This window comes from Argopecten irradians, chromosome 2 (genome assembly GCF_041381155.1).
Source record: "Argopecten irradians isolate NY chromosome 2, Ai_NY, whole genome shotgun sequence".
In the NCBI taxonomy this organism is placed as follows: domain Eukaryota; kingdom Metazoa; phylum Mollusca; class Bivalvia; order Pectinida; family Pectinidae; genus Argopecten; species Argopecten irradians.
The window spans coordinates 69,894,163-69,910,872 of record NC_091135.1 but is presented as its reverse complement, the minus strand read 5'-3'; the positions used below and the strand labels follow the sequence as shown (position 1 = coordinate 69,910,872).

The 16,710-nt window shown below is 35.9% G+C and overlaps 2 protein-coding genes across 2 annotated transcripts; both read left to right on the top strand.

The window, feature by feature from the left end:
- Nucleotides 1-3,170: 3,170 nt before the first annotated feature.
- LOC138316820 (FMRFamide receptor-like) lies at nucleotides 3,171-4,247 on the top strand. Its single transcript, XM_069258478.1, has one exon. It carries the CDS (start codon nucleotides 3,171-3,173, stop codon nucleotides 4,245-4,247), a length of 1,077 nt encoding a protein of 358 aa, XP_069114579.1.
- Nucleotides 4,248-8,388: 4,141 nt separating this feature from the next.
- Nucleotides 8,389-16,611, top strand: LOC138316343 (fatty acid hydroxylase domain-containing protein 2-like). The gene is made up of 5 exons (XM_069258033.1): nucleotides 8,389-8,595; nucleotides 12,043-12,164; nucleotides 14,236-14,441; nucleotides 15,616-15,888; nucleotides 16,162-16,611. Exons 1-5 carry the CDS (start codon nucleotides 8,535-8,537, stop codon nucleotides 16,286-16,288), a joined length of 789 nt encoding a protein of 262 aa, XP_069114134.1. The 5' UTR covers nucleotides 8,389-8,534; the 3' UTR covers nucleotides 16,289-16,611.
- Nucleotides 16,612-16,710: the final 99 nt, after the last annotated feature.

Below are 16,710 nucleotides of genomic sequence, written 5' to 3'. Positions count from 1 at the left end.
ATTTTACATTACACAGTCTGGGGTACAACTATCACACACTAACAGTCTGGGTACACAGTCTGGGTACAATCACTATCACACAAACTTACATTACACAGTCTGGGTAAAACTATCGCACAATTTACATTACACAGTTCTGGGTACAACTATCACACACTTTACATTACACAGTCTGGGTACAACTATCACACAATTTACATTACACAGTCTGGGTAAAACTATCACACAATTTACATTACACAGTCTGGGTACAACTATCACACACTACATTACACAGTCTGGGTACAACTATCACACAATTTACATTACACAGTCTGGGTACAACTATCACACACATTTACATTACATAGTGTGGGTACAACTATCACACACTTTACATTACACAGTCTGGGTACAGACTATCACTATCACTACATTTACACAGTCTGGGTACAACTATCACACACAATTTACATTACACAGTCTGGGTACAACTATCATAATATCCCTTACACAGTCTGGCGTTAAACTATCACACCAATTTACATTACACAGTCTGGGTACAACTATCACACACTTTACATTACACAGTCTGGGTACAACTATCACAACAATTTACATTACACAGTCTGGGTACAACTATCACACAATTTACATTACACAGTCTGGGTACAACTATCACACAATTTACCGTTGAGAAATCATATTTATCCCAGTAATCTTCATCATGTAGACCAATCAAATCTTTTTAAAAAGAATTAACATTGGAGATAAATTCAGTATTTAAAGCATTTCGACAGCCTTTTCTCTCAGAGAAACCAGCGTCATCGTTCCGTATATTGTCGATTGGGCAGACACCTTCATCAAACCACCGGTCTCCGCCATTCTAACTCACGACATTGAGTTAGGCTAAGGTAAGCAGTGCAGTGTGGTTTTCTCTGATGACTTCTGTAATCAATTTATGTTTATATTTTAACGGTTTTCGTCAAATAATATTTTTGTTTCATTAGAAAATTGCTCTAAAATGTCCAAACACATTTTGTCAATTGTCACGGTAATCACAACATTATCTATTGGAACGTTCCAATCATGATCATATAACAACAAACAGAAATTAAATCAATCTTAAGGACGAAAAATATATAGTTCAATTATATTAGATTTACTACGATAAATAAGTAAATGAAAATTTTTCTTTGATATATAAAGGGATATAACCAAGGGATGATTTTGAAGCAGCAGTCAACTTGCAAAAAAGAGTTCTCCTTTAAAGTTTTATTCTCGCTAAGTGTGACAATGAACTCAAATAAAATGTATTGTGATATTAAAATTCCATAATATTTCCATATGCATATTTATATTAGAATAGTACGGTTTGTGAATATCACAATGACTTAAAAATAAAATGAAAAAAATGGGTGATCATTTTGAAAATTTGTCTCTTTCGCTTCATAGAGAGCTTAAGGCTGATTAAAATAATCATGTATTTGCATTTTAGCTATATCCATGCATAATTCGTTTTTTACTAAACATCCATTTAGATTGAATCATTATTACCTTTACGGTTTATTCCAATGAATATTATTATCAAAGACTAAAATGGGGAAAAAATAAGACATTATAGTTAATTTTATTTAGAACCTAGTAAATCGTTTTTTGTAAAACCCGAGAAACGGGATATCAGTTAAAAATACATAATTAAATATATCTCAATTAAATTTCTAAAGGCGTATGGGATTAAACAAAGCTTTCTGAATACAATATTTAGGGAAATCTTTGTTTTATTACCGATGTCTGATGGACATAAAATGAAGTTGCGATGGTTTGGATGTTTGCACGCATGCGCATTGTTGTGTATTTAGAAGTAAACAAAATGGCTGAACGGAAATGTGTCAGAAAAAAAGTATCAGAATCGGCAACAAAGAGGAAGAAATTGTAATGAATTCAACATTTCATTTTGATCTATTCATCACATTCATAGAATGCACTGCTTGCTTTGATAGTTACTGTCGCTATCTCACAGGCGATTTAGGAGTCTAGATAAAAAATCAATAAAATGCGAATTAAACATGCACTATAGACGTAAAGGGTGGAAAGTGCAGAGACAAAAAATTCTACTCAACCTAGTTTTAGCATTTAAGAAATGATACATAGCTTGTACGTGTATCTGAAAGTATCGGGACCATGGTAGCCGAGTGGTATAGTTACACCGAGCCATCAACCTCTTGGTAGTGCATGCCAAAACAAACTGAACAAGTCACAATGAGACAGATGAACCATCAGAATATGAAAGACCTAGGGCAATAGGTATAGGGATTTCCCATTACCAGTAGGATAATTAGTGCGAATGTGGCAACATGAATTCCCAAACCCCGATTGAGGACATTTTTGTGTATTTTTTGTTGAAAAGTGGCTGCTATCGTCTTAGTGACGGCACTTTTTATAGTTGTGGAGGGTGCTTAGATAGGTGTTAAAACGGTATTAAGCGTGCAGTGAAGACTTACTAGGAATATAGTTTTAACCGCTAAAACCAGGTTGGGCAGATCTTAAGTCTCGGGGTACTTTCCACCTTTTTGGTATATAGTACTAAATAATTTTACTGATTTTTGATCATGATCCCTATAACGTCTAAAATGGCCAATATGTACTCTGGTGTGTCCTAATTGATATGATTTAATTTCATATTTTACACTCTTTTCTATTGGTTAGACGTTTGAGATTATTTTTCCATTGACAGAAAGAAGTGAAAGTTTTATGACGTTATATATAAAGAACGTTTTCGCGGAAGAATTTAAAAGTGGCACAGTCATTGACCAAACAAAACTATCGGCTAAGATATCAATGCGCAACAAATGGATATGCAAATTAATGCCTAATACGTACCTTACCGACTTATTCAACTTAATTTATAAGGATTGTTCTCGATATAGTTTGAGTTTAGGAAGTCAAAACGAACGGATATTCTTTTAAATAGACACTTCGGTAAATCCTTAAAAACTGGAACTCAGATCCATGTAATCACATACATTGAACCATGTTGATAGCGATAGCTGTAAATATGACGTTGATTTTTTACAAATCATCCATCTAAATAATCGGTGACAATATTCCAGAACTTTATGTTAAATGAATTTATCTTAAAACAACTAGCTGTCACACACGTTGATTGAAAAATAATTTTCAGTGAAATCATGGCGGCCCAGAACCTGAGTTCTCATAACCAGTCGCTAGAGCTTTTCAACGCCAGTGGCCTTTTCAACATCAGTACCATTTTCAACGGCAGTACCCTTGTCAACAAGAGTAACCTTTTGAACAACTACACCAATAATATGAGCGAAGAGAACTCTGATTTCTATTATTTTCTCTATGACATCTCCTGGCCAATTATGACGTCACTAGGAATCGTAGGCAACACGCTCTCGTCCGTGGTGTTATTCAAGCTTTCCCAACTGTCCTCATTCTATATGTACCTTGCCTTACTGGCTGTATCCGACATGGCATTCCTGATTAACGGCGGGATATTTCGTTGGATGGAGATGACGGGGATCTACAGACCTTATGACACCTTTAAGCGGATGTTATGCTCCGAGACTTTTGTGGTAACACTCATATTTTCGCAGCTGTCCTCGTGGATTACAGTCGCTGTTTCTATCGATCGGTATATCGCCGTCTGCCACCCTTTTGCTGTGACCAAGTACTGTACCAGAAAGCGTGCGGCGATCTACGTCTTTGTTGCGTTTGTCGTGATCGCGGCGTTGAATTTACCGAACATTTGTTTTCAATGGGACTACGACACGGCCACCTGTACCTACCCTGTATTCACTGATGACTATTGCTTCAAATACAGAAGTTATATAGATTTGTTAATGTACGGATTGATTCCTTTCTGCTTCATATTTACTATGAATTCTCTGATCGTGCGCGGGCTGTACAGTGCGGCTGGCAGAAGACGCATGCTCACCGAGGGCAAGGGCGACAACACCTCCTCCAAGACCGTTAAAGATTCCACTGCTAAAACTGTTACCGTTTTATTTTCAATTACTGCGTGTTTTCTGCTGCTGTTTGTTCCATTTATCGGCGTTTCGCTGCACGAGATAGTTTACGGTTATGGATGGCATTCCATCCCGGGAACGCTTGCGGATGTGTGCTCCTTTTTAAACCATGCAATAAACTTCATACTGTACGGGCTGTCGGGACAACGTTTTCGGGCCATGTTTCTGGAGACGTTCAGCTTTCGATGTATCAGAAGAAGGTCACCCACACAATAAACCTGGGAACAGATCTAGAACGATGAAGTCAGATGGGATCCAGGTTACGGAGTTGTTGAACGCTTTTTAGTCTACTGGATGACGCAAGTTTATACTTTACAAGTCAAGTATTGTGGGTGTACCGGTCATTTCTGTTATTTGTTTTAATCAATCATGGTATCAAATGCAAGAGTTTTAAAATATTGTTTTACTGATGACATAATATACATGTAGCTGGTATTTTCACTACACAAATAGAACTTTGACTGGTTGTTTTCAAAGGAGGTGCGCGTTTAAGAAAGAAGATGAGTGCTGGTTTAGCCATCAGATAGTCTTAAAAATAATTTAAAAAAAAAGAAATGTGTAGCTACTAATTTGCTTTATTGTTTCAGACGATTTGATTTATTTTCTAGAAAAATCGTACAATTGTTATTTTTGATCCCGTTCAATATAAATTCTGTTTTATACACATTCTATAACAACACATCCAAAGGTTATTTTTGCTGTGAGTCTTGGGGGCATCATCCCCTTAATGTATTCCTTTTGACATTGATGATACGGAAAGATAAAGATATATTCACAGTTATAGTAAATAACAATCACCGAAATGTTTAGAAGCTGCACAATTTAATTTAATGGTGAGTATTGTAAAGATACATAGCGAATGTTTTGTTTGTTTATTAAAATGAGTTGAATAGGTTACTTGTGACAAACAGAAAATAGATAACGAATCGTATGATAGGATAATTCAAGGAAAGTCAATGGATGGTAATAAACCAGATGCGATTGAACCGGTAATGATTCGATCAAACGCTCTCTTTTATACACACAGTCTTGGTCACGAAGTTGAGTTGAAGTGTTATAATTTTAGAAAACCAATTTTGATGGTCATCTCCAAGACATGTTCCCAATTTTAATACTCTTTACATAAAGGGGACTCAATAAAAATACCATTACATGGATTTATGTAATTTAAATAATGAAGAACATTAGTTTCATTTCACTTTAAAGTGGTCAAATATGAAACGGTATTGTTTAAATAGCCGAACATGTTTACATTAATACTATAAGACTCTTTCATACGTGGATATAAATGATAGGGGTATTCTAGCCGAGGGTCACAAAATATTGTAGATCCCTAGGCTTGCCGAGGGTTTTACATCTTTTTGTGATCCCGAGAGATTTTTGGGATACAAGATGTAGTATGAATATACAGATAAAATCATATTGATGTTGTCTGTGGTATACAATTCATGTTAATGTATATCAAAGTATAAATATTCATGTTGATGTTTATTTATGAATATTCATATTCATTAAAATTGATGTTCTTTAATGGTGTAGTATGAATACTTTGATTGATGTGTTTTTATATTATAGTGTGAATGTTCAAAATGATTTTATTGCATGGTATAGCATGAATATTCAGATTTATTCAGATTGTTGTCTTTGTGGTATAGCATGAATATTCAAATTGATTTTATCTATATACTTTTGCCTTCTTTTGAGGGCACTATGGTGTTGTCGAGGAATGGCATAGTACCCGAGCCGGAAGCGACATTTGTTTTTCGCTAAACGTCGTCCGCACACAGATTGTTTGCCAGTGAACAGTGCAAATAGCGACAGTGACGGCATTTCGTCAATATGACGTACGTAAAAAAGTCCCGCGAGAAACCATAGTCCCGGGACTATGGCTTAATAGTGCCCGGGGACTGAGCCAATAAAATGCAAGTAAAGGACACGTTATGTACTAATGCATGGTATAGAAAGAATATTCAAATTGATTTAGATTGATGTTATTGCATGGTATAGTCTGACAATTCAGATTGATTTAGATTGATGTTACTGCATGGTATAGTAGGGCTATTCAGATTGATTTAGATTGTTGATATTGCATGGTATAGTATGACAATTCAGATTGATTTAGATTGTTGATATTGCATGGTATAGTATGACTATTCAGATTGATTTAGATTGTTGATATTGCATGGTATAGTATGACTATTCAGATTGATTTAGATTGTTGATATTGCATGGTATAGTATGACTATTCAGATTGATTTAGATTGTTGATATTGCATGGTATAGTATGACTATTCAGATTGATTTAGATTGATGTTATTGCTTGTATAGTATTGCTATTCAGATTGATTTAGACTGTTGTTAGTGCTTGTATAGTTTTGCTATTCAGATTGATTTAGATTGATGTTATTGCATGGTATAGTAGGGCTATTCAGATTGATGTTGCTTTGACATATGTTATTGATACACTGTTTGTACAGTATTTTTGAGTGTTGTATAGTACGAATGCTTTTCGGGTTTATATTGTTTTTGGTATGGCGAAGAACTTGTTTTACGTGTTGTTCATGAATTTAATATAAATGTATTTATGGATTGTGGTTTGCCTCACTATTGACCAGCCGACTAAGAATCTCACATCATTTCTACTTAATTTTCCTGTTTTTGATCAACAGAAATGCCGATGCCATAACTTTGTCATCACATTTACAGTTGTACAATAATGTCTGCTGTGTGGTCGTATCAGCAACATTATCCTACAATTTTTTTCTTTAGATCTAAAATTACATCTTTCCTTCAGTATCAACAGTATGTCTTTTGATATTTCCCCTTGGTGTTTTATTCGTAATTGTTCTCACTTGTGTATCACGCCACTATATAACAACGGGCGTAACTTTATGGCTGTCAGAGACACTCAACAGAATGGAGGGGAATATCCTACAATTTTGAGTTGATACCTGATAGTATGATCAATGACATGATGTTCACTATCTCAAAATATCCTTTCAAAATCCCTTAATGATACTTTGCTATTTAACCTTATATATTTACATTTCATTTTGCGTTCGCCTATATATCTCTAGTATACCAAATTGTAGTATATGAGAGTATGTCTGCAATTTACAGTGATGAGGTCTCCGTGTAGGAATACAAACAATGTAAACAAACATGACCGCCAGTAAACAATAAACAAAGCTAGTAGCCTATCATCATATAGGATTTGTATTCGAAATTATTAAATTCAAAATGTTGCCATGAATGAAAATAAAATGAAAATCAAGACGAAAACATTGAAAATTGCAGTAATATAAAGCAATAAAACGAAATCTCCAGATAAACTCACAACATATAAAAGAACATGCTTACAAATCCATAGTCAGACCCAAACTGGAGTACTGCTCCTCCGTATGGGACCCTCAACAGACAACGGGCGACATTCAATTTATCTGTCACCCAAATTGTATATATATTGATTATATACTACAATTTGGTAAATATTTATTGCTTTATCATCATTCATATTGGTATTGTATATGGTTGAATGTAATAAAACTCGTAAAAAACTGTATTGCTTTATATTTGTAATTAATTGCTCATAGGACGTTAGAATAGTATTCGCTATTGCATGATCATAAAATGCGACCGAATTATGGATGTTATCTTAATTTTATTCTTCCAAAGTCTGTCTTGATACCGCCTCACTACTGATCCTTTGTAATGCAATTAAACATTTATGAGGACTGAACGTTTATTTTGCGTTCAAAGTGCTTAGAAAAAGTGGTCTGCTCTCACCGTGAAGGCAAATGTACCGATTGTGTAGGTAATGGGTCAATTTAGATGTCTGTATCAGTAAAGCAGGACATTTCTTTTGTACATCTTCGATATACCATAGGTTACTACCACTGTCATTATACCTATCCCAGTACTATGTCATACCAACGGATGACAGTTCAGAAAAAGAAAACTTACCAATCACGACCAATGATTAGAGAACGATGCCCGAAGTCACACGGTTTATTGTTATGCGATTCTTTGATGCACATTAAAGGGGTAAACTACCTGGTGTTGGACACAGAACCTTCAGTTGTGTTATGACGTAATCTAGGGAAAGATATTACGACAGTGATAGTAACTCCTCGAATACGCATGATGACTTTTGTAGAGAAATGGTGCCTTTCTGTTTGGTAGGAAAGTGATAACTTTGTTTGACTTTGATTCGTTGATATGGCCTATATCAGAGTAAACACTGGATAACAACATTGACACTAATATAAAGAGGGCGCATTGTGAAATATAGTAGGATTGTTTTTACCAACCATCTTCAAGATATTTCCTCTTTAACAACAAACGTTTAGTAGATATGAGTATGAAGTATTCCACTTACGAATACATTTACCCCAGCAGTAGAAATGTAACTTATAAAGAGCAAAACTTCACCACTGCAAGCTAACCATACTACACCGGGTCACAGATTAAAGTACGATAGCATTATCGGGTAGCGTACACAAAATGGCGGAAACCTCGAGTCTCGTCGATTTCCTGAAGTCGGAGTGGTTTCAAAATACAGCAAGTAAGTTTAATTAACCTGCTTTTTTATTTAGATATTTGTTTTTGTTTTTGAAAAGAAATCACATTTCGCTTGTTTCGCCGATACTCCAATATTTGATGCTTTTTGAATGACTTCAAAACATACTAGTTGTTCTGTGTGTCATAATCATGCAAAGTACAGAAGATGTTCTCAAACTGAAAACTCACAAATGTAGTTTTAAAATGGGTTTGCTATATATAACTCCACACATTTAAATTGCACTGGAAGCCAAGACAGTTAGCTTCCATTGAAACGTTATGCATTGTGTACCCGACGGCGCTTTCCTGATTAAAGGGAGGCAACTGTTTTATTTATATCATTGAATACTATTGAACAGAAATAGGAAAATGGATTTATCAATTTCTTTTAGTACATGGCAAAATACATAAGATACGTGTTGTTTATGCTATATTACAGTAGAAACATCTTATAATTATTAGATATAAAATTTGAATATGGAAAATTGTAGTTACGGATATTTTTCAATGATGTTTAATTACCAAAAGCTGTATGTGAATCGAAGATATTTTTGCAAGTTCCAAAAGTGTATTAGTATTGAAACCAGTATTCAATGAAATGGTTCCCTCTTTCCAAAGGAATAGACATAGGATCGAGTAAAACAATCCCTTATGTGTATCACCTACCACGGTTTTCAAATATAATCGACGAGTATGACAGTAATATCCATCCTTTAGATATGTTTACAAATCATTGATCACTGTCACGACTGATTTGTACAAGTCATTGAGCATTGTCACGATTGATTTGTACAAATCATTGATCACTGTCACGACTGATTTGTACAAGTCATTGATCACTGTCACGACTGATTTGTACAAATCATTGATCACTGTCACGACTGATTTGTACAAGTCATTGATCACTGTCACGACTGATTTGTACAAATCATTAATCACTGTCACGACTGATTTGTACAAATCATTAATCACTGTCACGACTGATTTGTACAAGTCATTGAGCACTGTCACGACTGATTTGTACAAATCATTGATCACTGTTACGACTAATTTGTACAAATCTATCATCACTGTCACGCCTGATTTGTACAAGTCATTGAGCATTGTCACGATTGATTTGTACAAATCATTGATCACTGTCACGACTGATTTGTACAAGTCATTGAGCATTGTCACGATTGATTTGTACAAATCATTGATCACTGTCACGACTGATTTGTACAAGTCATTGAGCATTGTCACGATTGATTTGTACAAATCATTGATCACTGTCACGACTGATTTGTACAAGTCATTGATCACTGTCACGACTGATTTGTACAAATCATTGATCACTGTCACGACTGATTTGTACAAGTCATTGATCACTGTCACGACTGATTTGTACAAATCATTAATCACTGTCACGACTGATTTGTACAAATCATTAATCACTGTCACGACTGATTTGTACAAGTCATTGAGCACTGTCACGACTGATTTGTACAAATCATTGATCACTGTTACGACTAATTTGTACAAATCTATCATCACTGTCACGCCTGATTTGTACAAGTCATTGAGCACTGTCACGACTGATTTGTACAAATCATTTATCACTGTCGTGACTGATTTGTACAAATCATTGATCACTGTTACGAATAATTTGTTCAAATCATTAACCACTGTTACGACTGATTTGTATAAATCATTAATCACTGTCACGACTGATTTGTATAATTCATTGATCACTGTGTCACGACTGATGTACAAACCATCGATCACTGTGTCATGACTGATTTGTACAAATCATTGATCACTGTCACGACTGATTTGTACAATTCATTGATCACTGTCACGACTGATTTGTACAAGTCATTGAACACCGTCACGACTGATTTGTACAAATCATTGATCACTGTCACGACTGATTTGTAAAAATCATTAATTACTGTCACGACTGATTTGTACAAATCATTGATCACTGTCACGACTGATTTGTACAAATCATTGACCACTGTCACGACTGATTTGTACAAATAATTTATCACTGTCACGACTGATTTGTACAAATCATTGACCAATGTCACGACTGATTTGTACAAATCATTGACAACTGTCACAACTGATTTGTATAAATCATTGACCACTGTGGTACGACTGGTGTACAAACCATCGATTTCTGTGTCATGACTGATTTGTACAAATCAATCATCACTGTCACGACTGATTTGTACAAATCATTTATCACTGTCATGACTGATTTGTACAAATCATTGATCACTGTTACGACTAATTTGTTCAAATCATTTATCACTGTTACGACTGATTTGTATAAATCATTAATCACTGTCACGACTGATTTGTATAAATCATTGATCACTGTGTCACGACTGATGTACAAACCATCGATCACTGTGTCATGACTGATTTGTACAAATCATTGATCACTGTCACGACTGATTTGTACAAGTCATTGATCACTGTCACGACTGATTTGTACAATTCATTGAACACCGTCACGACTGATTTGTACAAATCATTGATCACTGTCACGACTGATTTGTACAAATCATTAATCACTGTCACGACTGATTTGTACAAATCATTGATCACTGTCACGACTGATTTGTACAAATCATTGACCACTGTCACGACTGATTTGTACAAATCATTTATCACTGTCACGACTGATTTGTACAAATCATTGACCACTGTCACGACTGATTTGTACAAATCATTGACCACTGTCACGACTGATTTGTATGTATTAATCATTGACCACTGTGTCACGACTGGTGTACAAACCATCGATCTCTGTGTCATGACTGATTTGTACAAATCAATTATCACTGTCACGACTGATTTGTACAAGTCATTGAGCACTGTCACGACTGATTTGTACAAATCATTGATCACTGTCATGACTGATTTGTACAAATCATTGATCACTCTCACGACTGATTTGTACAAATCGTTGACCACTGTCACAACTGATTTGTACAAATCAGTCATCACTGTCACGACTGATTTGTACAAATCATTGGTCACTATGTCACGACTTATTTGTACATATCATTGACTACTGTCACGACTGATTTTCACAAATCATTGATGACTGTCACGACTGATTTGCACAAATCATTGATCACTGTTATGACTGATTTGTACAAATCATTGATCACTGTCACGACTGATTTGTTCAAATCATTTATCACTGTTATGACTATTTTGTACAAATCATTTATCACTGTCGTGACTGATTTGTACAAATCATTTATCACTGTTTTGACTAATTTGTACAAATCATTTATCACTGTCGTGACTGATTTGTACAAATCATTTGTCACTGTTATGACTAATTTGTACAAATCATTGATCACTGTCGTGACTGATTTGTACAAATCATTTGTCACTGTTATGACTAATTTGTACAAATCATTGATCACTTTTATGATTGATTTGTTTTCAGTTCTAAGCTCTGTTTTGGTTGTCGCCTACTTTGGGACAGGATTTCTTTTCTTGATTCCGGATTTGACTGGAAAACCAAAATGGATGCTTAAGTTTAAGACTCAATCTCCAGAGAACTACAAGGTAATACAGCTAAATATTGATCATGATGTTTAAACAAAAATCAGATTTAACAAGTCATATGACCCGAAACTAGGCGGAATTTTTTTTATGTTATTGTGTCTTCATCAATCTATTACAACGCATAGGATTTGATGAATTAAGCTGGGTAAATCATTGGACAGACAAACACGTATGGTGCCTTGTATATATTAGTAAGTACACAGAGTTTATGAACCGTAAACATCTTTCTTTTTTGCCATATGTATGTTTAGATGGAAACATACCCGCAGAAATAATTACTAATAACACAGTACAAATGTGATATGAAATTGTAGACGACAACTTAGCTGCATGGCCTGACCATATGTACTCAATACATTTCACTGTGCTGTAGATGTAAATATAATACTTTTGGCAGTACAGACAAACGTCATTATCAGCTCTTATATGTTCTTGTAAATTAAAACTTATGCATTAAAAGAATTGTAATTCTCAAAATGATTTTTGATGATGAATACAAGAAATAAAAGCTCTTCTTGATATTTGACTTTAAGGAAGATACGGCAATGCAGCCTTTGTCAATTAAGAATGTAAGGACAGAGAAATAAGCGAACGGCCTTTTCTCGAAAGTCTTTCGTCAAATGACCATCTTTATTATCCTGTAGAGTTTAACGTAAACTATTTGTTGACTTACCAATCCAACTCTCTTTTGATCTAGTATATCATTGTATAGGTTACCGTGAATGACGTCGGTAAGGTCCTCCGTCAGCTTACCAATCAACCTCTCTTTTGATCTAGTATATCATTGTATAGGTTACCGTCAATGACGTCGGTAAGGTCCTCCGTCAGCTTACCAATCAACCTCTCTTTTGATCTAGTATGTCATTGTATAGGTTACCGTCAATGACGTCGGAAGGGTCCTCCGTCAGCTTACCAATCAACCTCTCTTTTGATCTAGTATGTCATTGTATAGGTTACCGTCAATGACGTCGGTAAGGTCCTCCGTCAGCTTACCAATCAACCTCTCTTTTGATCTAGTATATCATTGTATAGGTTACCGTCAATGACGTCGGTAAGGTCCTCCGTCAGCTTACCAATCAACCTCTCTTTTGATCTAGTATATCATTGTATAGGTTACCGTCAATGACGTCGGTAAGGTCCTCCGTCAGCTTACCAATCAACCTCTCTTTTGATCTAGTATATCATTGTATAGGTTACCGTCAATGACGTCGGTAAGGTCCTCCGTCAGCTTACCAATCAACCTCTCTTTTGATCTAGTATGTCATTGTATAGGTTACCGTCAATGACGTCGGTAAGGTCCTCCGTCAGCTTACCAATCAACCTCTCTTTTGATCTAGTATATCATTGTATAGGTTACCGTCAATGACGTCGGTAAGGTCCTCCGTCAGCTTACTAATCAACCTCTCTTTTGATCTAGTATGTCATTGTATAGGTTACCGTCAATGACGTCGGTAAGGTCCTCCGTCAGCTTACCAATCAACCTCTCTTTTGATCTAGTATATCATTGTATAGGTTACCGTCAATGACGTCGGTAAGGTCCTCCGTCAGCTTACCAATCAACCTCTCTTTTGATCTAGTATATCATTGTATAGGTTACCGTCAATGACGTCGGTAAGGTCCTCCGTCAGCTTACCAATCAACCTCTCTTTTGATCTAGTATATCATTGTATAGGTTACCGTCAATGACGTCGGTAAGGTCCTCCGTCAGCTTACCAATCAACCTCTCTTTTGATCTAGTATATCATTGTATAGGTTACCGTCAATGACGTCGGTAAGGTCCTCCGTCAGCTTACCAATCCAACTCTCTTTTGATCTAGTATGTCATTGTATAGGTTACCGTCAATGACGTCGGTAAGGTCCTCCGTCAGCTTACCAATCAACCTCTCTTTTGATCTAGTATATCATTGTATAGGTTACCGTCAATGACGTCGGTAAGGCCTCCGTCAGCTTACCAATCCAACTCTCTTTTGATCTAGTATGTCATTGTATAGGTTACCGTCAATGACGTCGGTAAGGTCCTCCGTCAGCTTACCAATCCAACTCTCTTTTGATCTAGTATGTCATTGTATAGGTTACCGTCAATGACGTCGGTAAGGTCCTCCGTCAGCTTACCATCAACTCCCTGCTCATCCACCTGCCCTTTATGTTTGTCTACTATTACCTACAAGTGTGGAGGGGATGTGATCAGACCCTTGGACTGCCGGCCCTTCTCCCGTTTATTAGGGATCTCTCTCTGTGTATACTACTAGAGGAAGTCACGTTCTATTACTCACATCGGTAAGTTTTAAAACTCCGGTTGGATTTTGGGCGTCCTCTTCAAATTAGCATCACTGTCCCAATCATATCACGAGAGATTCAAGATATCATTGTTTACAGTAATGACATGCTCTGAATAGTATGTCAGCGTGTGGATAAACAGTAAGTGAAGATGAATAGGTCGCTTATGGTCTTGTTACTAAATACAGCTGTATACATATGAAAGCATGGTACACAAAAATGTGAAAGCAGTATTTATGTGAGCAGTCACTTTTATAACTTTCCTTACCAAAATAACGGCCGAAAACAGTCATGGCACAGAAACATGTAAAAGGCGAAAGACTCGAAGGTTACTGGGTTTGACAAATGGCTTCCTGATAAAGCTGATAAAACAGTTAGATTGTATACATCTTCATAGAAAAACACCATAAAAAACAATAAGAAAAATACTATAATGTTGGAAACCACGTTTTATTTAATTATCTACATAATTAGAATGACCCCTAAGATAACAATTCTAGGCCCAAGTTACACCCGAAAAATAACACAATAGTTTCATTTCTGTTTTTCCTCAGAAGTGCGAAACAACATTTTACGCTTGTTGTGACGCCCTAATCAAACCGCTGATATTCAGTGTCAGCTCTGGTCTCGGTGTTTGATAACAACATTTCAAAGTTCCTTTCACATATTTCTGTACCAAGGTTTCAAGTGTTTCTGTACCACTGATGGTACAAAAAGATGTGAAAGCTCAGACTCTTTGATGTTTATGCACCACGCTTTCACATGTTTTTGTACCACTGATGGTACAGACAGATGTGAAAGGTAAGTCGTTTCACATGTTTATGTACCATGCTTTCACATCTTTTTGTACCATCAGTGGTACAACAACACGTGAAAAGAAATTAGCTTTCACTTCTTTTTCTGTCTCATTTCGGCTATTGGAACATATATATGTGAGTGTAATCTGAATTTTCCATAGATGTTTATAATCTTTCTGTTAAGCACTTTCACATGTCTTTGAATCATATCATGGTACAAGAAGATGTGAAAAACATTGATAAAAAGCGTTACAGTTTTTTCATATCTTGTTCCCAGACTCTTTTCGGTCATTGTACGTTTTGAATTGTTGGTATTTTTCCTATTAAGCATTCTCCTCCAGTCCAGTTTATTAATTGTTGCTATTTTTCTTTGACAGAATTCTCCACTCTCCGTTCATGTACAAACGGTATCACAAGCTCCATCATGACTTCACGGCGCCATTTGGCCTCGTTTCTGCCTACTCACATCCAGTTGAGTTCATGTTTTCGAACCTTGGAACAATAATGACCGGTCCCCTCGTGATCGGATGTGACGTGGTGACTTCCGGTGTGTGGCTCTTCCTGTCTGTGGTGGTGACTGTGATACACCACAGTGGGTACCATCTTCCATTATTACCATCTCCTGAGTTCCACGACTATCATCATTTGAAGTGAGTAATTATATAATTCAGTGCCATGCTCTAATGCTCTATGTCATGTTTTTCTGTATTGCGCTGTTTGATAACAATGCTGGATTTACATACATGTTCATTTACATAGGATGTGTGTAATATGGTGTTGCTTAAAATAGTAAAAAAAAAACACAAAAAAAACACGAATATTGACGTCATTCAGGATCTTTGAAGTTTGCATGTATTTATTGAAAGTAACGAGAATGCTTCATCTCTTTTCAAATTGTATAATGTTTCTTCTTATTTTGTCAGATTTACAGGTAATTACGGCGTCTTAGGAATTCTCGACTGGCTGCATGGCACGGACAAGCACTTCCGCAAAAGTAAACAAAGCAGACGACACAAACTAATTTTTTCTGCTCGGGAACTGATCGGATAAACCTGTCTTTATAATTAGACGCGGGATGATAGAACCTCCCTTTTATCTAAACTACAACAGCCGGAGATATTTTACCGGTTGTCTTTGTATGACCGACCAGACATGACGATTTATTATCTGTGTAACGTATTTAATGTTATTATAGCAGGGGATCGACTCTTTTCTTTGATTTAATTGCATACCAGTTCATGTTCGTTGAATCATTATGAATCAACATCTAAGGCGATTCTGGTAAAGACATGTTTTCGATAATCTGATTGCATATTGTGTATTTTGTTTCTTAATAGACGTATGTATATCACAATAAATACCTTGATATCTGATTGTATATTGTGTATGGTGTATCCTAATGGATGCATATTACAATTAATACTTCGATTTCTGAATGCGAAACTGAAATGGTCTCCTGTGAAAACGATTCG

Coding starts and splice junctions, on each gene's coding strand:
- LOC138316820 (XM_069258478.1), top strand. CDS start 3,171: ATGGCGGCCCAGAACCTGAGTTCTCATAACCAGTCGCTAGAGCTTTTC.
- LOC138316343 (XM_069258033.1), top strand. CDS start 8,535: ATGGCGGAAACCTCGAGTCTCGTCGATTTCCTGAAGTCGGAGTGGTTT. Junction 12,165..14,235: donor AATCTCCAGAGAACTACAAG/GTAATACAGCTA, acceptor GTCATTGTATAG/GTTACCGTCAATGACGTCGG. Junction 14,442..15,615: donor ACGTTCTATTACTCACATCG/GTAAGTTTTAAA, acceptor TTTCTTTGACAG/AATTCTCCACTCTCCGTTCA.